This window comes from Sus scrofa, chromosome 11 (genome assembly GCF_000003025.6).
Source record: "Sus scrofa isolate TJ Tabasco breed Duroc chromosome 11, Sscrofa11.1, whole genome shotgun sequence".
NCBI lineage: Eukaryota > Metazoa > Chordata > Mammalia > Artiodactyla > Suidae > Sus > Sus scrofa.
Genome location: NC_010453.5, coordinates 42086442 through 42110596, shown reverse-complemented (window position 1 = coordinate 42110596; position 24155 = coordinate 42086442). Strand labels below are relative to the sequence as shown.

The following is a 24155-nucleotide window of genomic DNA, read 5'->3' as shown; positions in this document are numbered from 1 at the left end:
TTTTTTATAACACAGTGTTAAAGAGAAGTTTTAAAATCTATTCACAAAACTGTGCCATGCCCTGTGGTGATTCTATTGAGTAAATAGTTTAGCATGAGACTATTATGTAATTTAAACAAGCTGAACATTTGTGTCTATTTTAATCATCAGTGTCTGCCAAAGTAAAGTACTTAAATTTAAATAACTACTCCTTTTGTTTTTCTGCCATTTTTTTCTTCAGGAAAAATGAATGCAACAAGAATATTTCACATTCTAATTTGTACAGTATCTTGGGATGATTGTTGGATTCTTGGTAAATGGTGACTGTTTGATTTTATGTTTTATCAGGAGCTACAACCATAGAGAAATATGATCTCAGAACAAATTTATGGATCCAGGCAGGGATGATGAATGGCAGGAGATTGCAGTTTGGTGTGGCTGTTATTGATGACAAACTCTTTGTAATTGGAGGTCGAGATGGCTTAAAGACACTGAATACTGTTGAATGTTACAACCCCAAAACCAAGACTTGGACCGTCTTACCACCAATGTCAACACATAGACATGGTCTAGGTAAGATCTCTTTTTTACTTATATTATTTATAAAAAACATTTTATTGATAGTAAAAATGTATGCTAAAATATAATATTGCTGTCATCAATTATCATTAACTTTAGGTTAAACTGTGGACTTATTTGGAATATTTACTTTAAATTGTTTATATTTTCCTTTGTTGATCATGTACATTAAACTGTTGAGAGCAATGTTAAATATACCAAAATAAGTAGATCTCACGTTATCCTCAAAGTTTTCACAATCTGACATTCATATAACCTGCAAAAATTATTTGATATCAAGAAAAAAATGCAGAACTCTCAGAGAGATCAAAGCAATGCAGCCTAGAGGAAATAATGATTAATGTGAATAGAGGAAAACTTAATTAATGTGGCTTACTCTCATATTACTAGATAAGTAAGTCTAAATATATCATTGCACTTAATTGATTCCAACTTGAAAATTCCATGGCAAGAAGGCAATCTAGGTTTAGGAAAACAATGACACAGAGACTGGCTCTAGGGCTCAATATGATAGGATTCACTGGATCTCTATGATGGAGTAAATAACCTGGAGACGGAGAGAATTATATTTGGATACAGAAAATCTGGTTGTGAGTTTTTAATCTACCATATGATACTGGCATATTTTCAGGCCAGCAATTAAACTATCAGCGTCCGTTTCATGGTTTGCCACCAATTCAAGGTTGTTAAATGCTGACAACTGTGGAAAGTAACAAATCTAATGCTGACAACTGTGGAAAGTAACATAATGTCTTTCTATCAAAGGAAATCTTGCTTACTCCATTTTGCTCCAGTTTTGGCTGAGACGCTTTCTTGCGACACCCAACCCCCCCCCCCACTTTCCCAGTAACAATTTGTTTACAATTAGCCAACTGAGAAGAATGTGTGCCCTAATCTGACCAATAAGAAGGGGACAGGTACATCACCTGAATTAGGGATAAATAGGGAGGTCTCTTCTTGTGCATGCTTTTTGAGTACCCACATCCTTTTGCAGAAGTAAAGAGCCTTGTCGATATCTCATGTGTCTCATTTTCTGACACTGACGATCCGAGAGACATGTCCCCAGCACAATGAATATGAAGTCACTTATAAATTGTAAAGTCCAGGAGTTCCCATCATGGCTCAATGCTTAACAAACCCAACTAGTATCCATGAAGATATGGGTTCGATCCCTGGCCGTGCTCAGTGAGTTAAGGATCTGGCATTGCCATGAGCTGCATTCTAGGTCGCATACGTGGCTCAAATCCAGTGTTGCTATGGCTGTGGTATAGGCTGGCAGCTACAGCTCTGATTTGACCCCTATCCTGGGAACCTCCATATGCTACAGGTGCAGCCCTAAAAAGACAAAAAAAAAAAAAAATGTAAAGTCCTATACAAATATTTGAAGAAGAGGAATCTAATATATATAGTTCCTGAATTTGTACTTTTTATCATGTGGATTGTAAGAAGAACAAATTATATTTTCAAAGATCTGAAATATGTCAGATAGTCGACTAAGTACATTTCATATATTTAGAAATACACAGTAGAGAGATATCAGGGTTTAATTGCAAATACACTGATTTAAACATTCATAGGTAGTCAAAATCATAGAGCATTTCAAAAACAAGTATTAATGATAATTCAGCTTTTGAGTTCTTCAGCACTGCAATTCCCATTTTTGTCTACCATCATCTAAGATAAATTTAATTATAAAAATAAATAAAATAGCTCTAAACTAAAGCAATGCACATTTTGTTCTTCTAGTTTTTGCCTTCAAATTGTCCTTGACCTTTGTGCATCATCTTCAGGTTGCTCATTAGTAAAATAAAGGAATAGTAATACATATTTTAGAAAATTTTCAAGCTCCCCAATTTTTTGTTTTAAATAAAAAATGATATAAATTCTTTAAATCAAATAGCCCCCGAGTATAATATGGAAAATATGAACAGCAAATTATTTCTCAGGTAATGTTATATAAAAAGTCTCTTGTATGACATTTTTCAAATATATGGAAGGATTTTGGCTTTCATATCCATGTAGAAGCTCCAGCTATTTGACTACCTATGTTCCTGTCTGGGGAGATATATAGAGAATAAACAATCTAGATTGGAATTTGGGGAATTTAATGTCTTTCTTTTTAGACAATTGAATTCCTTTCTCTTAGGATATGCTAAAGTTCATTTAGGTAGAATATTTGCATATCAAGAGAACATAGTCGAATTTTTTTCACCAGGAATACACCTTAAGTGGTGTAATTTTGAGTGTTTAAAGTGTATAAGGTATTGGTTTGCCTCAAATCCTATCATACAAGCTGCTCACCCTTTAGACCCCAGTGATGAGTAGGATGGTAGTCTTAGGTACTGTCCTTTAATTTGTCTTATTTGTTAAACAATTAATTGCATAAGTAAGGTTGTATAGAAAATTTTATAAGGCATTTTATAAGACATGTGATATGTAATGCACCATTTCTCTCAAGTTTTAGTGACTCAATACAGACTCTAGTAGTCCATTATATTCATGTTTAAGCTTCTCCCATTTTGTGCTTTTTTAATCTGCTTTGCTTCCATTATCAAGTAGATCACCTCTCCTTCATATCTCATGTCATTGGCTTCCTCTGTGGTTTACTTGTTAGTGGTTATTGCTTTCTGTCAATTTTCAGAAATGTTCTCCACTACAGTACTCCCCAAGATCAGACATGATTGAGTTAGTAGGTAAAATCATACCCTAGGACATTGTTTCTGGGGATAATTTTATCTGAAACGGGCTCGTAGTTTGGTAGCAATGCCCAGTACACAGAAAACTCCTTTGGCTTGGATGCCAATCCAAGGTCCAATTAGTTAAAGCCAGATTGACAGCAACACAAGACTCATGTGTATTCTCTGAAAATGCAGAGTGCTTCCTTTAATGATCAGTCACGTTTTTATGATCAGTTGAATAGCTGGAAGTACGGCATTACTTATCATACCCAAATGTAATAAACATCCTTTGCCTAAGATCCTGTTCCTTCAGTACAACATACCAGTCTGTGATTTACCTTCTTCTTTCTTCCAGGAATTTGAGTTACATAGATGTTAGTATTTCTTATTTAATCCTTTATATCCTTTATGTTTAATTGTATATTTTCCTGGATTCCTGTTTAATGAATAATTTTATCATTGAGAACTTCAAATTGTGCTTGACCTGTGTGCATCATGATAGGCATCTTGTGCATTGATGTCTTAATCTCAATTAATTTGTTTTTTACATTCTCACTATCCCTACTTGGTAATTTATTATGATTGTTTTCCTCTTCTTAATGGCATTAGTACCCTCTCTTTTCTCTGAGAGGCTATTTATTATACCTATTTCAAATTCCTATCTGCCTCATTAATTAATTATTTTTATTATAGGTAATCATCTTCCTCCAACACATCTTTTTTGTTAATTTTTTTAACTCAGTGAATTTTATTACATTTATAACTGTACAATGACCATCACAATTTCCAATTCATCTTTTTCTCTCTCCTCTTACTTTTCTCTTTCTCTTATTAGTCATTTTTTTTCCTCCTCCTCTCCCTCTTCTTTCTCTTCTTTCTCCTCTTCCTTATCTCTCTCCATTCTTCTTCCTTGACTTCTCTTGTAATTCTATTTAACAGTAGTTGTAACCACTGAAATGTGTGAATTTTTAATCATGCACTCATATCGAAATATCAGATACTTTGGATATTTGTATAAAGACCAAGACTTTGTGTCTTTCTAAAACATTCAGAAGTGAGTAGGAAAATTACACCAGAGTATGGAGCCCTGATTTTGCAAGCTGACTTTGCCTAATTCATTTGCTTTTATTCCTAACATGCAGACTTCAGGGACATGACTACTTACCTTCATTTGTACATAAGTATCCTTGAACCTTTCTTCATTATCTGTGATGCCATAACTACAGGGCTGGGAGCTAGAATGGGAAGGGATTTTGCTAAACCAGCAAGTCTGTTTGCTTTTGCAGTTCACACTTCCTCATGCAAGCTGGACTCTTATTACATCCTGATGTTATCCAACAAATCCTGGCCAGTTCCGTGTGGGCACTGCTGTTTCACTGCTTGGAAGTATAGAAGATGCAATAACTCTTTTGAAGAGAATGATGTGGCATAGGAAAAAGAATGCAGATCAATTTTCCTCCAAAATACTCCCCCAAGGCAGTGCCATGTATTTTTTTTTTTTTCCCCATTCAGGATGTCACGGCTGACTCTGCTTCTCTAATCACTTTCACAGTCTTGATGTTAGTTTTTAAAATATGTACGATGAGTCTAGCTTTGTTATAATCACCAATATTGGGTTTGAGTGTAAACCAACAGACATAGACACTAGTTCTTTATTTGTTCATAAACTAGAATGTCCCATTTTTAGTTTTTTTTATTAAAGTATAGTTGATTTATAATGTGCCAATTTCTGCTGTGCAGTAAAATAACTGTCATATGTATATAACACATATTATATATATTATATATAATACATATGTATTATATATGTATACATTCTTATTTTTTAGAGACTAACTCACCATGATCTATTCCAGGAAATTGGATATAGTTCCTTGTGTTATACAGTAGGAAATTATTGTCTATCCATTCTCAATATAAATGTTTTTAACCCTAAACTCCCTGTCCATCAACTCCTTCCCCCTTCCCACTTGGCAACCACAAATGTTTTCTCCATGTCTGTGAGTCTGTTTCTGTTTTGTACATCAGTTCAGTTTCACCATATATTAGATTCCACATATAATTGATATATGAAATTTATCCTTTTCTTTCTGACTTACTTCACTTAGTATAATTAATCTCTAATTGTATCCATGTTGCTGCAAACCACATTATTTCATTTTTTATGACTTAGTAGTACTCCATATATGTACCACATCGTCTTAACCCATTCATCTGTTAATGGACATTTAGGTTGTTTCCATGTCTTGGCTATTATAAATAGTGCTGTACAGAATTTCTCATTTATTTGCCATCATAAACCAATACCTATATTGTGGTATGCAGTGAGATAACAATATTGACTATGTATCACATATTATGCATTCAGGTACAAGAGCTAGAATATAAAATAAAATTTTAAAATATAAAAACTTGAAATAACTTCTTTAATTTATATAGTTTTCTGTCATCTTGATCTGCTTGGAAAAAAAATTTCTTACATCATTGCACAGAAAAGATATGAGTTATTTGGTTGCTAAAGTTTAAGATGTGGTCAAAATATTTTATGGCTATTAATAAATGAATAATTATCATTCTTCTGGATAAAATAGCATATAAAATTGTATTCAAATTAAGTCTGTGACAATAAGGGAGTGATGCGTCTGTCTAGAGAATTAAACTAATTAAGATCATAGTTATCTCACTATGCTAAGAATTTTAATTTTATCATGTATGTCTTTGAAACACATAATTCTATATATCATATCTTCCTATTTTACATTATATAAACTTGAATAAGACATTACTATAATACACTGTTTGCAATCAAGTCATTTTTAGGAGAAATTGATAAATGTCAATATAGTCACTGTTTATTATGGATTTTCTATATGCCATGTTCCATGTTGTATGTTAAATATATGGTGGGCATTGTTTTTGTTTTTGTTTTGTTTTATTAGTTTTCAGTTGAGATACGATTTAAGTGCTAAAGTGTAGAGTTGAGTTATTTTAGTCTATTCACAGAGTTGTGCAGCCTTCACCACTGTCAAACTCCAAGAAAACATTTTTGTCATCCTAAACAGAAACCCTGTAACCAATAGCAGTCACTTGTCACTGTAGCATATCTCTATCCCTAAGCAAAAATTAATATATTTTCTGTCTATAGAATTGCCCATTGCCAATTTTGGACATTTCATATTAATAGAATCACATAATTTGTGGCTTTTTTGTATGGCTTCTCTCACATAGCATAAATATTTTCAAGTTCCATCCATTTTGTTGCATGTATCAGTACTTCATTACTTTTTCAGTTGAGTAATATTCTGCTGTTATGATTTATCACATTTTGTTTATACATCATTAGCATTTGGATTGTTTCCACTTTTTGGTTATTATGAATAAAACTGCTATGATCATTCATGTATGCATTTTTGTGTGAGTATATGTATATATATATACACATACATATATATGTCAAAATTGTTGAATCATGTTGTAACTCCCCATCTTTAAGTTTTGGAAGAACTGCTCAGGTGTTTTCCAGAATAACTGCTCCATTATCTATCTCCTAAGCAATATATGAAGATGCCAAATTTGCACATTCTTGAAAATAGATAATCTCAATTCTTATTTTATTAAAATGGTCATCTATATAAAGTAGTATCTCATAGTTCTATAGAGATTTCTCTAATGAATAATTTTGAGGAAATTTTCATGTGCTGATAGGACTTTTATGTATCTCATTTGGGTAAATTTTTATTCAAATACTTTAACTAGTTTTTGTTTGGACTATTTTCCCTTTTATTGTTGAGTTGTAGTTGTTTAGTTGATATTCTGTATATTAGTCCTCTGTCAGAAATAATATTTGCAAATATCTTATCCCTTTCTATGGGTTCCAATAGCTTTCTTGATACTATCTTTGAAGCACAAACATATTAACTTGAGAAAGTCTAATTTAATTTTTTTCTTCTTTTACTTGTGCTTTTGGTGGTATATCAGAGAAAATGTCTAATCTATGGTCATAAAATTTATGCCTATGTTTTCTTTTACAATTTTTATATTTTTATGTCTTAAATTTAAAAACATGATACATTTTGAGTTTTTTTAAAATATGGTATGAGATAGCAATTCAACATGATTCTTTTGTATATTGATCTAGCATTATTTGTTGAATAAAATTCCTATTGAATTACCCTGACACCATACTCAAAAATCAATTGGCCATAAATATGAGGGTTTACTTATAGATACTCAATTCCATTCCATTAATATCTGTGCCTATCTTTATGCCAGCACAATAATGCCTTGATTACTGTAGCTGTGTAGTAAGTTCTGTAATTGGATAAACTCAGCCCTCTGACTTTACTCTTTTTTTTTTGACTTTACTTTTTTTTTCCCCAAAATTTTGTGAGCTATTCTGTCTCTTGCATTTCCATACAAATTTTAGAATAAGTTTCTAAATGTCTGCAGAAAAATAGCTGGGATTCAGATATTGATGGTGTTAAATCTGTAGATTAATTTGTGAGCTTTGCCGTCTTATTAATACTGTCTTCCAATCAATGAGCATTATGTTCTATTTACTTAGGTCCACTTTCTTTCACTTCCTTTGCTAAATATTTTATTATATCTGATGTTATTGTAAATGTAATGACTTCATATTCATTTTCTGATTTTTCATTGCTAGTGTCTATAAATACAAGTTTATATTTATATACTGAGCTTGAATCCTGAAAATTTGCTGAACATTTTTATTAAATTAGTAGATTTTTGTTGATTTCTTAATATTTAAGATATTAGTCTGTAGTTTTCTTTTCTTGTGATGTCTTCATCTGACTTGAGACTCAAGGTAATGCTGACCTGATAAAATGATTTGGGGAATGTTCACTGATCTATCCTCTGGAATAGTTTGTGAGGACTCATGCTATTTCTTCTTTAAACTTTTAATACAACTCATCACTAAAGCCAAGGGAACCTGGGTGGGCTTTATTTAGTGAAAAGTTTTTAAATTACTAATTACTCTTTACTTTTTATTGGTATATTTGGATTGTCAGTTTCTTCTTGAGTCTGCAGAACAGCAAAATAAAATCTTGGTTTCCTTCTTTGTTTTGCTCATTAGAGTTTTAAAGTTCCTGTTGGGACTCACTTATCAGCCAAATTTAGTTTGTATGTATCAATCTTAGTTTTTCAGAGTCAGGAAAAAAAAAAGTAAAACAATTATTGGCAACTATAGTAGAAAGCAGCTCTGTGAATATTCTCAAATAAGGATATTCAGATGCTGAGGAAATGTAGAAAAAATAGTCAATGTTTACTGAAACTTTGATATCTTTTACCCATAACCACCTTATAATATAAATATTTTGTTGCCATTTTAAGATTTAAAAAACTCATAAGCAAAATAGTTAATTTTCTCAGTGTCTCATCATCTTCCTAGGAAGACTTTTAATGTTAAACTAAGCTTTTTTGATTCCAAAGTCATAATATTTCTAATACAACATGTTGTTGCCAATAAACTAATAATATTAATGATATATATTTAATTATATTCTCCAGTAATTACATTTCCTATATTTTTTACTTTAATTTATCAATTAAAACTCATTCTACCATTTTATCTGCACAAAACATCAATTCAATATCTATGAGTATCTGAATGAAAATGATGATTGTAAGAATTCCTGTAGAATGATTTTGAGAAATAATTCAACCAAAGAACTTTAGATTTGAAGGATTTGTCTATTAGATATAGATAAAATAAGTAGGTAGAAAAATAGACTAGATAGATAAATTCTGTGCTGATACACTGTTCATATATATTCTCCAATCCTAATGTGAGTGAAAAGGGAAAACACTGACAGAGCCAAGTTTGTTATTTTCATATCAGTGATTTTGATACAGTTGAAATGATACAATTTGAACTACTATATTAGGACAAAAAGACCTTTATATTCTGCCACTTAAGGATTATCTAACTTATTGGCTGGTCCACCATCCAGTCTTCCTAATGCAAAAGCCTTCTATGCATATAGACTCCAGGAATTTACTACTTGATATTATGGATCTACAAGCTATCAAGATTCCTAGATATATTTTAGGGATTAAAAGAAAAAATATGTATGTATATATGACATTCTCTGAAAACCCAGACATAGTTCAGCTTCCAGTAGAAAACTTACAGGATATAAAGACCATAAGTATATTTGGGGAGTTCCCATTATGGCTCAACAGTAATTAAAGTGACTAGTATCCATGAGGATGTGGGTTTGATCCCTGACTTCACTCAGTGGATTAAGGATCTGGTGTTGCTGTGAACTGGGGTGTAGGTCAAAGATGTGGCTTGGATCCTGCATTGCTGTGGCTGTGGTATATGCTGGCAGCTACAGCTCTGATTCAACCCCTCACCTGGGAACTTCCATATATCCCAGGAGTGGTCCTAAAAAGACAAAAAAAAAAGTATTTTGTATCCTTCAATAGATGCCATAATATAGTCATCCTTAAAATAATCAGTTTAAAAAAGAGAAAAAAGAAAAATATGACGCATCTTTAAATTTAAGATGTTTGCTGCCATTAAATATTAAATAAAACTTTTGGAAAAATAAAATTAGCATAGTCTCTTTAAAATCATTAAGAGGAAATTAATTAAAAGTATGGTAAAACAGATGAGACAAAAATTCAATAATGAGGAAGTATGATATCCTATCCATGATAGTTTTAGAAAAAGAGTACTGAGAAAGTGGGAGAGAAAAATAAGAAATAGGAGTTCCCTCTGTGGCTCAGTGGTTACTGAATCCAACTAGGAACATGAGGTTGCAAGGTTCAATCCCTGGCCTCACTCAGTGCGTTAAGGATCCAGCGTTGCCATGAGCTGTGGTGTAGGTCGCAGACATGGCTCAGATCCCACATTGCTGTAGCTATGGTATAGGCCAGGGCTACAGCTTTGATTAGACCCCTAGCCTGGGAACTTCCATATGTTGCAGTTGTGGCCCTAGAAAAGACAAGCAAAAAAAAAAAGAAGAAGAAATAAACAGAGAATTCCTCTGAAGTATAACACATGGCCTCTGTTGACCTGAAACAAATAGAGTGTCAGGTATTTCTTTAGCAAGAATGGGTTGGTTTATCTGGGATCAGCACAGAATTGTAATTGTGAGGCATGTGAAAGTTCCCACACAGCAAGGGAAGTTAGATATTTTTCAGAGGGGGAAAGAAAGTTGGGAGGTTATAGTAAACAAAGCATCCATGATTTTTCATTATCTTAGTCTTTGCCAGGAAAGAAGTGTCCTTCATCCCATTGGGTGCTCTTGTTCTCCCAGGGCCTGAAAACTCCCCCTTCTAGTGCCCCAGTTCTAATTCAATGAGATTTTTGTTTATCAATTTTTTACATTCTCCCCATTCATCGAGAACTTTCTCTGAAAACAATGCTGATCAAGAGTCCGCTTTTCTAGTTTCAGAGGGTTTTTTGTCTCTAAATATGAGGAAACAACTTTCCTGGGTATACTGTCTCATATCAGAAGGCAAATGCAGAGATTGGAAGCTTTTTAAGGTTGCATTCAAGTAACAAGGTGGGGTTGAAGGCACTTTTTATCTAAAGTCCATATATTATTACAGTCATAGATATGATAGATCATCTGAAGCTTTGACAAAAACATTTGTAATAGGCTTAATTTTAAAGGGACAAATTCTGACAATTTCAGAGGAAAAGAGAGTGGGGAGGGTTTCAGGAGAAAGAAGGAGTTGGGTAAGAGAATTGCTATGGGGAAATTTAAGGTATAGTGGAAGTATGGACAATAAAATGGGAAGGAAGAAGATGGACCCAAAGGTGGAGTCTGGCCATGAGGAACCCAGGCAGAGCAACAAGTTGGCTCTGGAGCTGGAGCCTGATAAAAGGAAGCTAAGAAAGAAGACGAGCCTCAGGCTTTGCAAATCATTTATTTGGCTTGGTTAATCCTAAAATCTTATTTCACAGAGAGGTAATATTAGACTCTTGATAGTATTGAGATGTCTCAAAATAACAATCAGAATAAACTTTTATTCAGTTCTGGAAACTTTTGAACTGTGGCAGTCCTGTTCAGTTTTAAGGAAATTAAGTTTGAGGATTTCAAGCTCTTTTCCATGATGGCCACTGATATTTGAAATTGCCCTTGGTCGGGTCTGTACGTTTAATTAGAAAAGCACATGGGGAAGAAACATGTATTTTAAACATAAAATTGACAGGAGTCCCTGGGTGGGATGGAGGGGACCCTCAAAATTATTAGAAAAATCTGGGATCCCCATTTCTCAGAGGTTTTCCTTTAGAGTAAAGAACAATTTTTAAACCACTCAAAAAGTTTGCAACACAAACAGCTAGATTCAAACAGCTTGCTAGCTAAATTTAGCCAGTCCTAAGGAGACAGTGTAGTCCCTGTGAGCCCAAAACAAAGGCTCTTTTATCTAGGCTCCAGAGAAAAGCTAATTCCAAAGGAATAGGCTGTATGTTGAATAACGATGGAGTTTCAGAATAACCCCTGTTCCCTAAGGAATGGGTTGAAGTCTAGAAGGTTTAGGAGAGGCAGACCCTTGTCCTGAAGGGAATCGCCCAAAGGTGAGCCAATTTCAGTGAAATAGTCTGAACTCAAATTTAGACCAAATTACCAAACATACAGGCAAAGGTTTAACCAGAAAGACAAAAACCTTTAAATCATGTATTTTTCATTTTTTAAAAAATTTATTGAAGTATAGCTGATTTACAATGCTGTGATAATTTCTGCTGCAAGACAAAGTAATTCAGTTATACATGTACACATCTATTCTCTTTTAGATTCTTTTCCCACATAGATCATCATAGAATATTGGTTAGAATTCTCTGTGCAATACAGCAGGTCTCTGATGTGCAATCCTTCCATATGACTCAGTGTGCAAACGCCAATCTCAAACCCTTAGTCCATCCCCTACACCCAACCTGTCCCCTTTGGTAACCATAAATTTTTCAAAGTCACTAAATCTGTTTCTGTTTTACAAATAAGTTCATTTTTATCCTTTTTTTAAGATTCCACATGTAAGTAATAGGACATTTTCTTTCACCATCTGACTTACTTCATTTAGTATGATAATGTCTAGTCCATCTTTGTTCACCTAAATGTCATTATTTCATTCATTTTTATGGCTGATTAATATTCTGAATAAGGCCTTATTCAAATGCAAAGAAGAAAATTACAAGTGCCAAGAGGGTATGAGCTAGGATCACAGAAAGGTGTTCTTTCAAATTCCAGGACCAGCAAGAAAAGCAGTGAATGACAGTGGGATTAATTGTGGGTATAACACCTGTTTTCTCTCCAGCCTTGGAGCCTTTAGCGGTCCTCTTTGGTCCTTTTATAACCTAAATAAAATGACTGCCAGATATTTCTCAAGTAAAAATTGGCTTATATGGGATCAGCAGAGAACCACGATCAAGCTTTGCATACACCATGAGCCATGTGCAAGAGCCAGCACAGGAAGGGAAGGTGAGGTTGTCTTAGAGGGGAAAGAAGTTGGGAGGTTAAAGAAGAGTCAATAGCTTTTCATGGGCAGAATAATTGCCCAGAAAAGAAGTCTTTCCTTTTCCTGTTGGGCTCTGCTATTGTCACCAGATGTGAGGGCTCCCTTTGCTGGTCTCCCAGCTACATTTAACTGAAGTTTTTTGATTGATTGTTTGTTTGTTTGTTTACTACTCTAAAATGAGTAGCCCAGAAAGCAACCAGAAAAATGAGTGAAGAAAGAGCAAATTTAGTCTGTCTCTATCACACTTCAGAATGTCAAGAATAAAAAGATGATATCTTCCAAAGAGGGAAAAATCACACTTAGGCTAATGAGAAGAGTAACTATGAATAGACAACACTGAAATAACCACAATGAAATACTCAAGTTCATAACAAAGGAAGGATGATCAGATTGATGTCTGGCTTTTTATTATCCAATCTATGCCAGAGTTCCCATTATGGCTCAGCAGTAGTGAACCCCACTAGCATCCATCATGACATGGGTTTGGTCCCTGGCCTCGCTCAGTGGGTTAAGGATCTGGTGTTGTTGTGAGCTGTGGTGTAGGTCAGAGATTCAGCTTGGATTCTGAGTTGCTGTGGCTGTGGTGTAGGCCAAAAACTGCAGCTCCGATTCGACCCCTAGCCTGAGAAATTCCATAAACTGCAATTGTGGCCCTACAAAAGCAAAGAAATTTAAAAAATCTATGCTAGCAAATAATAAATGCATTCTTCAAGCTTCTGATAGTCAAAGGTTTTTCAACTTATTTACATTAAGTCAAACTGTTACTCATGTATGAAGGAGAAAAAGGGCATCTTTAGACATTTTGGTTCTGCTAATTTCAGGAAGGACATGAACCTCAAAATCCATTCTCATAAACTTGAGCCAGAAAAATAAAAAGAGCATCTTAAGAACAATTATTATTCTAATGTTAGGATTCAAAGATCTCCTTCACTAACAGGAAAGGTGGAGGATAAACAGTTGTACATTCACAGAGTTCTTGACCTCATTGGAGAAATCGGTCATTAGATGGTCACTTTGTAAAAACAAAATATGGGACTCCTTCCCACCAGCAAAGACTTGAGTAGTCCCGATATGTCACTGAACTGTCCTCCTCCTTGTTGTTTAAGAACTCTGATTCCACTTCTGGCCTGTTATACTTGACTAAAGGATAATTGCTAAAGCAACCTGAGAATGTTGCACTCAGAACAGAGGATGAGGTAGGCCAGTGGGGCATCTGCTTATATGCATCCAGAAATGCTCAGAAGCTAGGGGAACAAAACAAATGTGGTTTCACAAAGCAACTAGGAGAAATGTGATGTTAAAATTAAAATATTAAGAAACTTTTAAAAACAAATATCAAGTATTTAAATTAAGAAAATTCCTGATTATATATATGAAGAAAGAGAACCCAAAGTGGCACTTATTATCAGTCATTTACCCAGCTTTTATAAACTGTACTTCTAACAAGTAATAAATGGAGTGAAGATAATATCAACCTAAGAAAACCTTGCATTAATTTGTAATACACACCTATAGACCAGAAAAATCTCATTTTAAATCATGAGTTTTTATTGTCTTTGAAGGAATACTTGCTTCAGCTTAGCTTCTGTTTCTTCATTTATATCAGTATATGTTTGTCTTCTTCAGGTCTCTCTTGCTTAAAAATTAGCATTTCTCACAAGACCAAGAGGGCCTAGGTTTCTTTAAAAATTTCACAATTTTCACAAGTAAACAAAATTCAAAACTGCCCACTCAGTTTTATGTATCAGATTTTTTTAAAAAAGACATCATGAAAAGAAAAAATATATAATAAATTTGGGGATAAAAATAAAATATTTAACTCTTTCAATTATATATATATGTATATATATAATTACACATACTAATACACAAATATAGATTCAGGTCCAAAATTTTCAATACTTAGGCATGTGTGACAAAATAGAGAAATTTCTGAATAGGATATTAAACATAAAAAGAAGTTTTTAGAGCAGGTGACTATAGTTTTCATTTGAAACTTTAATATTTGAGTAAACAGAAAATCAGAAGGTAACTTTTCCTCAGCAGATGTGATATAAACAGATGTGCATAGAGTTTAAAGAATATTTAAAAACTTAATTCCTTTAGTTTAATTTTATCAGTTCATGGAAATATCTTGTACACAACATTAGCAATACCAGCAAAAAGAAAGAAATGAAGGAGAGAAAGAGGGAAGGATAAAAGAAGAAAAAATAAACAATAATAAATTTTAAGACCCTTTTCAACAGAATGTGATTTTATACACTATGATTTATAAACTCTAAATATTAGTGAAATCCTCTTTGTCTTCTGTGAGCCTATCACCCATTGAATGCTAAGCTTAGATATTCCCTGGTGAGTTTCCAGTGAATTATGTTTTGTTCAAATAAATTCTTATGGTTGCACTCATGGTATATGGAAGTTCCTGGGCCAGGGATTGAATCTGAGCCTCAGCTGTGACCTACACTAGGCTGGGGATCAAACCCATGCCTTTGCAATGACCCAAGCTGCTGAGTTGGATTCTTAACCCATTGCACCACAGCAGGAACTTAAAAAAAATTATTGAAGACTTTTTAAGGCTAAGAATTCCATTAGCGCTGGGGGAAAAAATGAATAAGAAAGAGGACCAACTAGTATATAGAACTGGTGTCCTTCTATTTATACACACCAGTTCTATATACTAGTTGTAAATGTTTTCTTAAAAATAAAAATTATTCATTCAGACACAAAGATTCTGTGATTTATTTATTATGAAATACTCTTTTATTAAATCTATTATTCATTTCTGGACGTAAAATTTTATTTATTTATTCTTTTTAGGACTGTACCTGCAGCATGCGTAGGTTCCCAGGCTAGGGGTTGAATTGGAACTACAGCTGCTGGCCTACACCACAGCCACAGCAATGCTGGATCCAAGTCACATATACCACCTACACAACAGCTCACAACAATGCTGGATCCTTACCCACTAAGCAAGGCCAGGGATTGAAACTGCATCCTCATGGATGCTAGACAGATTCATTTCCACTGACCCATGATGGGAATTCCATGGAAGTAAAATTTTATATCACAAGATGTATGACTGATCCTCCTCATGGTTCTTCTGCTATCTGCGGCTATCTTGTCTTTTAAACAGTCAGGAATTGTATATTATCTATCTACATGATATTGTATTGACAATGGTGTCAAAATTTGTGGACTGAGTAGAAAAAATTTCTTGGAAAAATGCTAATAAAGGCTAGTGAAGATCTTCTAGAGTGCTGACCCTTGAAACTAGGATCTAAATACTGTTCCCTCTTTATGCAAAATCTTGAGAAATATGCCTGTTTAATCTAAGATTCACAATATTACTTTTCTCTTCCTGAGAAATTGGTCAGTTTATATCTCAATAAAATTGTAGATAATGTAATTAACTAGGTTTTCCTCTGTAAACTAAATGTTATAAAGTCTAGAATTAAATATAATTAATATAAAAAATATGCATTTTTGTAGTAATTTCACATTCAGGTTTACTTTTTCTTTACTTTTTTTAAAAATCTTTTTTAGCACCTAGTTTTAATAAAATATATCCATCTCTATTTTATATATTTTTGGAATTACCTTAATTTTTCAAAAATAAAATGAGATATTAGGGCAAAGATAAGGCTAGCAGAATTGGTCTAGCTAAATTCAAGGAAGATTTTTGTAAGAATATTCATTTGTTAAATTATTCCACCATTCGAGTAGAATTAATGTTGTACTACTACATACTACAATACTCATGATAGAGTAAAAAGATGAACAACATTTTATACTTAAGGATCTTATAGCTGAATAGGGAGACCAAAAAATTTAAAAGGCAATTAAAATAAAGTGTTACAAGTAGAATAATTGTTGTGATCACAATGTGTTAAGTCAGAATGGATAGTGAGAAAAGGATTCTAAAGAGAGGTGATGCCAAAACTGAACCATAAAGTATTAACATGCCAAAAAAACCACATTTCAGTCAACAAAGCAACATATGTAAAAACACAAATGTGAAAAGGAAGCATAGAATATTTGAGTAAAAAAAACACAAGATTATTTGAAAACAAAGTAGTTTTAATAATTTTGGATTATCACATGAATATATTTTAAAATATAATAAATATCCTTTTTCATGTTGAATCTGCAGTTATTTCAGATACAGAAAAATATATAACCTCTCTAACCCCACTCTTTAATATTTTAATTAAAATTTTACATTTAATAACAAAATATTTATTTTTAAGTAATTTCTTGTCCATAATTGGCTTGGTATATTTGAATTCAGCACAGATTTAAATAGCAAATGTATAAATTCACTTGACATATTTTTCATAGTGAATAGAAAATAAATGAGGTTAAGTTTTTAGCAAACCGTGAGGGCAGTTTGGTCACTCAGGTGAATCACACAGAAAGAGCCATTAACAGAGAAGGAAAAATATTAAATCAAATACAGAAAGCAAACCACTTCTGTTCCTGTTATTCTGGTTATGACTGCTAATTTTTTATTGCTTTTGATTTTGTGGGTTTATCTGGGGAGATTATTTTATTCTGTACTTTGTCTTTTTTTCATTGATGTCTTCAACCTGAATGATCACACAAATCCTCCATGTTTCAATTTGAAATGCCTGTTAAAATTACACTTAATATAAAAATACCTTTAGTCTTCATAATTTCCATCTCAACGTGCAGGTAGTAATGGGATGTTAAACCAACCTAAACAAATATTTATGTGAACTAATCGACATTTAAATCTACGGAGTAGCTGAGATAAATTTACTTTAGAATAATCTTAATTTTTCAAATGAAAAAACAGGACCAGAAAGACTAAGGAACAGTTCCCCTTATGGCTCAGTGGTTTATGTACCTAACTAGTATCCATGAGGATGTGGGTTTGATCCCTGGCTTCCCTCAGTGGGTTAAAAATCCAGTTTTGCCTCAAGGTATGGTTTAGGTTGCAGACATGGCTGGAATCCCATGTTATTGTGGCTGTAGTATAGGCAGGCAGATAGCTGCAGCTCAGATTCCATCCCTAGCCTGGGAACTTCCATATGCCCCAGGTGTGGCCTTAAAAAGCAAAAAACAAACAAACAAACAAACAAAAGACAGACTAAGCACTAAGATTATTGAAGCTCATTCAGCTCATTAGTGGTAAAAGTTGGTCTGGAAATCTCCACAGATTTGAGATTTGTTTTGTTTTGTTTTGCTTTCTGCACTGATTTTCTTCTATTATGTGTGTCTTTTTTTTTTTTTTTTAATTTTAGGGATGCACCTGTGGCATATGGAGGTTCCCAGGCTAGGTATTGAATTGGAGCTCTAGCAGCTGACCTATGCCACAGCCATAGCAATGCCAGATCTGAGCCACATCTGCAACCTACACCACAGCTCATGGCAATGCTGGATCCTCAACCCTCTGAGCAAGGCCAGGGATTGAACCTGCATCCTCCAGGATACTAGTCAGATTCATTTCCACTGAGCCATGACGGGAACTCCTGCACTGATTTTCTACCTCATTCTGATTGTGTATCACTATTTCTTGAATAAATCAAGTTTATTTTACACTCTAAAGTATGATGAGTCTAGGAGAAAGCCAAGTTTTGTGGGGTTTAAAGCCGAGACTTTCCTGGAGTTCCTGTCGTGGCGCAGTGGTTAACGAATCCGACTAGGAACCATGAGGTTGCGGGTTCGGTCCCTGCCCTTGCTCAGTGGGGTTGCTTGCCGTGAACTGTGGTGTAGGTTGCAGACGCGGCTGGGATCCCGCGTTGCTGTGGCCCTGGCATAGGCCGGTGGCTACAGCTCCAATTCAACCCCTAGCCTGGGAACCTCAATATGCCGCCCAAGAAATAGCAAAAAAAAAAAAAAAAAAAAAAAAAAGATGAGACTTTCCTTAAGAAAGAAAAATGTAATCACTATCTTAACACATTATTAGAGCCCCTTTGTTGGTCCCAAAGGAGCCTGGTAAATGAGGGGCTCTGAGCCTTAAGATTCATCAATCTCATAGAAATTTCTTTCTCAATGAGCAGAATTTTCAATATTTATTCTAAGATTATGTTTTGCTTTAGTAAATAATGTAAGTTGATGTTTTTCTTTTTCTAGAAATTCCTGATGGGATTATATTACATAAAATTCATATTATAGTCAAGAGTATTAGTTTATAATTTTATAAATGTTTTCTTATTTTATGTAATATAGAAAAGCTATAAGCTTACAGCCATAAAGCTTTCATATAGCTTCAGCTCTACATTTCAGCTGTAAAGTTATTAAGGGTAAAAGTATTTTAAATGAATATGTAAATATCCACATGCTGCTTTGTGGGTATGCATACTTATAATGCTAGAGTAACTGGATAAAATATTTCTAAATCATTAGAACCATTGTTCATATACATAAGTCTAGAGATTTTTGAATTATTGGCAACTACCAGAAGACCAAATATTTATTTAAAAAACTGTATCATGGCCAATGTTCTAACACACACAAAAAAATCTTTTATTTGCTATTTGATTTTTGAATTATATTTGAACTATATTTATCTTTGAATTTTTGTCCTGTAATCCTTTAGGCAGTCACAAAAATACGTTTCACCTAAATTACCCCCAAAAAACCTAATGAAAGTAAAAGACAGTATTTTTTAATTTTAGGTGAAACCAGATCAGCCTTCTTCATATCTTTACTCAAACCACCCTTGCTAGAATATAAGCCCTCAAAGGACACAGTTCTTGTTTTTATGGCTTTATGTCTTAAGCACCCAACACATATAGAAAACCAAATATTTTAAAATAAACTAATATTTTAATCAGAGGGTATACCATATAAAGTGGAAAATACTGGTATTGGTACTAATTATTCATGTGACTATTATGATAACAGATGTTTATTTTTACAAGATATATATGACTTTTTTTCAAATGTTTAGATTTTTGAATCACTAGTAATTTTTTTTATGCCAGTTGACCAGCAGTGTAGACTCACTCTGCCTCTTTTGATGTCACTTATGTAAAACGGCAAACATTTTAAGACACCAAACACTAAGGCTTGAGTGCATCAGCAATGTCAATTATACAGAGTAAGGATCTAGTTGTGCCCTGAGTCGTGACTTATCTATTCATTTCCTGAAATGATTTCATCATTCAGCACTACCAGGAAAAGATTTGAACAAAATTGCATTGTATATTTTTTTCCTTTGGTTAAGAAAAGATTTGATTGTCAGATTTAATACAGACAAAACTTTGTTCCAAAAACATTTTAGCTTTTCACAGGACCTGAAATCTCTGCTCAAGAAACAATATGGATGAAACATGATGTCTTAGCAACTTTTCTTCCTTTATTGTTTCTGTTAAAAAGTGGTTTTAAATGTAGAAATTCAAATAGAATTTGGAAGTGTCTTTAATGTAAGATGGCTTTTACAAAGAAAGATAATTCACTGGTTCTCAGTTAAATAATTCCTGAGAGGTAGCAGGTCCTGAAAAGTTAATATATGAGAAAATGTTATAGCATTAACATGCTACAATTGAACAAATGAGATAGACTCTCTATATATTTCTTTTAAATCAGATTTGCATTGCACTTTAGACTTTGGGATAAAAGAAAAAAGCAATGCAAAAATTAATTCATGATCATTTTTACGCTCCTGAGGAGGAAGAAAATAAGGCAAAAATTATTTTTATTATTTTGCCAGACTGTACTATTTAACATTCTTAAAAGATGGCAAAAATGCAGAATAATTAATAGTTTAATGTAAAAAGTTAAGATTACTGTATTTTCTATATCATACATATTCTTGTGCAACTATATATTTGTATTCTCATGTTAAAATTTTATGAATGCTTTTTTGAATTAGATATTTTGATGCATCTTATAATCATACATATCTATAAGTTCATATATTCTTACAAGAATGGTACACTATGATTAATTCTTACCCTTACTCTGAAAGGCTTATTATTAGGACTCCAAGTATATTAAAAAGAATAATGCTTCATTGTTACTATTTTTCTGAGCATTTAACTGTTTTGCTTTATTTTACAGAGACTCCTTTATGAAAGTCAACTTTTTTTTTTTATTTTTGCAGTAAATCTATTTGCCTCACTTTTATTTTTGGAAAATAATTGGCTACTAATATTGAGTCTGTTATATAATTTACACACTAATTAAATTCAAATTGATGTTCTTATTCATTCAACAAATGTATTGCCAAGGACTTCCCTTGGTGCCAGAGAGGAAATTGTGAATAAATACAATCCTGTTCTCATATTGCTTTGGATTCAGCACAGTAACAAAACCATTAATCTAGTAGCTGTTGATTTTTGATTCTAGGACATTTTCTCTTTGTACTTAAGTAAGGGAAATACTATGTTTATAAATAAAATGTGCACGTTATTGTAATAGGTACACCGCATTATTGAGACTTTCAAAATTTTTCTATCAAAAATATACTTATTTTATGCTACCAAATTTAAAAAGTTATGAAAAATTGACTTTAATTTGAAAATTGTTACATAGTACGTGTATGAGCTATTGACACAAAATGATAACTGGCTCTATGGATACATATTAATTATGTATGTATTATAAATAAATGATTTATAGAAATGGTATATATTATATAAAAATGATTTATAGAAATATTTTAACTTTAGAATATAAATATTGAAGTTTCTTTTGTCAATATTTATAGGCTTCAATAGCTGTAGGTAGCTGTGGAATGTAATTTTTGTCACCACACACTTATTTTTTGGTGTTTGTAGGACTGCACTTGCAACATATTTTAGTTCCCAGACAAGGGGTCAAATCGGAGCTGCAGCTGCTGGCCTACATCACAGACATAGCAATACCATATCCAAGCTGCATCTGCCATCTACCCTGCAACATGCAACAATGCAGGGTCCTTAACCAAATGAGTGTTTCAGTGATTGAATCTGCATCCTCACGGATTCCAGTCAGATTCTTAACCAGCTGAGCCACAGCAGGAACTCCACTACACATTTATTGTTTGCGTCAATGAAAATGAAATATTGGATCAAATTCTGATGAACATATAAAATATTTATTTTCAAATCAGATAGAAACAAACAAATGGACACACACAACCTGATTTGTAATCTAAACAAAGTGCAGCTCTTTGCAGTGGAATACAAGTAAAATTACCATTTAAATTAAGCAATTGAATTCCCCTATTTGGCCATACTTGAAAAAGACTTTGCCTTTGAACAGACTACTGAACATTCTATAATTATAATTATAATTTATAATCTTCTATGATCATATATGTTGATATGAATGCAGAGATGTTTCTAAAATGTTTCCCTTTAGTCTACATATCTTAAAAAACTGCTAATTTTATTAAAGGATAGAATATTTCTGTTATCAAATATGTGAACAATAAGTATAGAATTAAAATAAATGATATGCTTGCAGCAGTCCTGAATTTGAGCTTCTGATTAGAGTTGTTTAATGCCAACTAATCAGTCTACTTTGCAGCCCATTTACCAAAACTTATTTTAGATAAGGATAATTCTAATACTAATTAATAGGTCTCAATAAATATTAAAATTAAAAAATATGAAAAATATATTGTATTCAGTATGTTGACATATTCTAAAATAGAGATAATATAGAAATTAGAACTTTTAGATTTTTAAGACTAAAACAAATTTAAATTATTGTTAGTACATTATTTCACATTTGTTAAATGTATAAATTCTCACATTTGTTATTAATAAAAAGACAAATGTCTTGGTCTATAATTTCTGCTTTTTTCTTTAAGGTTTTTAATCTGTATTTAAATAGTAGTCCAATTAATTTTTCCCTAATATACATCCTGTCATGTTGCTTTATTTATATTATAAAATATATTTCATTGACTATGTTAATTACATATAGTACAATCAAATAAATATTGAAGACAGTTTTTTGTTGTATTTTGATCATGACAAATATAAATAATTGCATATTCCATAAATCAGTAAGCAGGAAGACATACTGATTATTCAGCATCTTATGCAATAACTTAATGCTGAACCTCAATAATTGCTAAGCTTTAGAAATAAGTGTAAAATGTCTATGGGTAGAATTTATAACTAAGAGGAATAAAAAGAAAATTTTAAGAAAAAATGTGCAAAAAAGCAATTGGACTGGTGTGAATCCAGACAATTTCTTTATTATTTCTTAGACACAATTATTACTTTGTTTTTGACCCTTAGTATATGAAATCACATTAATCCAAGTTACATTTTTTTTGTCTTTTTAGGCCACACCTGTGACATATGGAGGTTCCCAGGCTAGGGGGTCAAATATGAGCTGTAGCTGCTGGCCTATGGTATTCTAGGCTACAATTTTTTTTTCCTTTCAGCATTTTAAATATATCTTGCCACTCCCTTCTGGCCTGTAGTGTTTCTGTAGAGAAATCAGCTGATAGTCTTATGGGGGAGTCCCTTATAATTAACGCTTTGCTTTTCACTTGCTGCCTTTAGAATCCTCTCTTTAACTTTTGCCATATAACATGTGGACCTGTTTGGGTTCAACTTGTTTGGGGGCCCTCTGTGTTTCCCGTATCTTGATATCAGTATGCTTTAGATTTGGAAAGTTTTCAGCCATAATTTCTTCAAATATATTTTCATTCACCTTTTCTCTTTCTTCTCCTTCTGGAATTCCTATTATGTGTAGATTGGCCAGCTTTATACTACCCCATAGGTCTCTTATGATGCTTTCATGTTTTTTCTTTTGGTTTTCTGTGTGCTGTACTGATTGGGTGATTTCCATTATTCTATCTTCCATGTCACTAACTTGTTCCTCTGCATTAATCATTCTGCTCTTTAGTACTTTTAGCTCAGTTTGTATCTCTGCAAATGAATTTTCTAGTTTTCCTTGGCTCCTCCTTACATTTTCTAGTTCCTTTTTGAGGGAATCTGCATTACTGTTCATATCCTCTCAATTCCTTCAGTATTTTCACTATCTCCCTTTTGAACTCAATATCTGTCAGACTGCAGAGGTCTGTTTCATTGTTGACTACTTTAGGTGAATTCTACTGTTGCTTTAACTGTGAATGGTTTCTGTGCTTTTTCATCTTGGTTGAGTTTTCCTTTTTCTGTGAGTTTGGGGAAGCCAAACTGTAGTCTTGTAAGGCTACTTCTATGCAAGTGTACCCCTTTGTATTTTTGGGGGGGTTACTATTTATTTTTGGTATGGGAGTTTGAATATTTGCTGTCCCTTTCTTTGGTGTGAGCAGGCTATTATTCCAAGGATGCTCAGTGTGTTTTCAGGGAGATGGAGGCAATGGGTAGAGCCAGCCATCAGTGCCTGGTCATTGGGCTCTCAACAGCAGCAATGACCTAAAGGAAAGTCGCACAGGCTATTCCTAGTTTCAGGGCCCTGGGAAGTGGTAATGAACTCTAAGCAGATCTACAATGTGACAAGAGCATTTGGCAGTAG

General features: G+C 33.1%; 1 protein-coding gene across 3 annotated transcripts in view; it reads left to right on the top strand.

Annotated features, from left to right (window-relative positions):
* KLHL1 (kelch like family member 1) overlaps positions 1 to 24155 on the top strand; it is a 387090-nt gene that overhangs the window by 310335 nt on the left and 52600 nt on the right. For 2 of the 3 annotated variants that reach the window (XM_021065654.1, XM_003131017.4), the window contains one exon: positions 328 to 552. In XM_021065654.1, coding sequence (XP_020921313.1) covers positions 328 to 552 — 225 coding nt within the window. Of the gene's footprint in view, positions 1 to 327; positions 553 to 4522; positions 5194 to 24155 lie in introns of those variants that run through there. The other variant, XM_021065655.1, reaches the window with a different exon arrangement.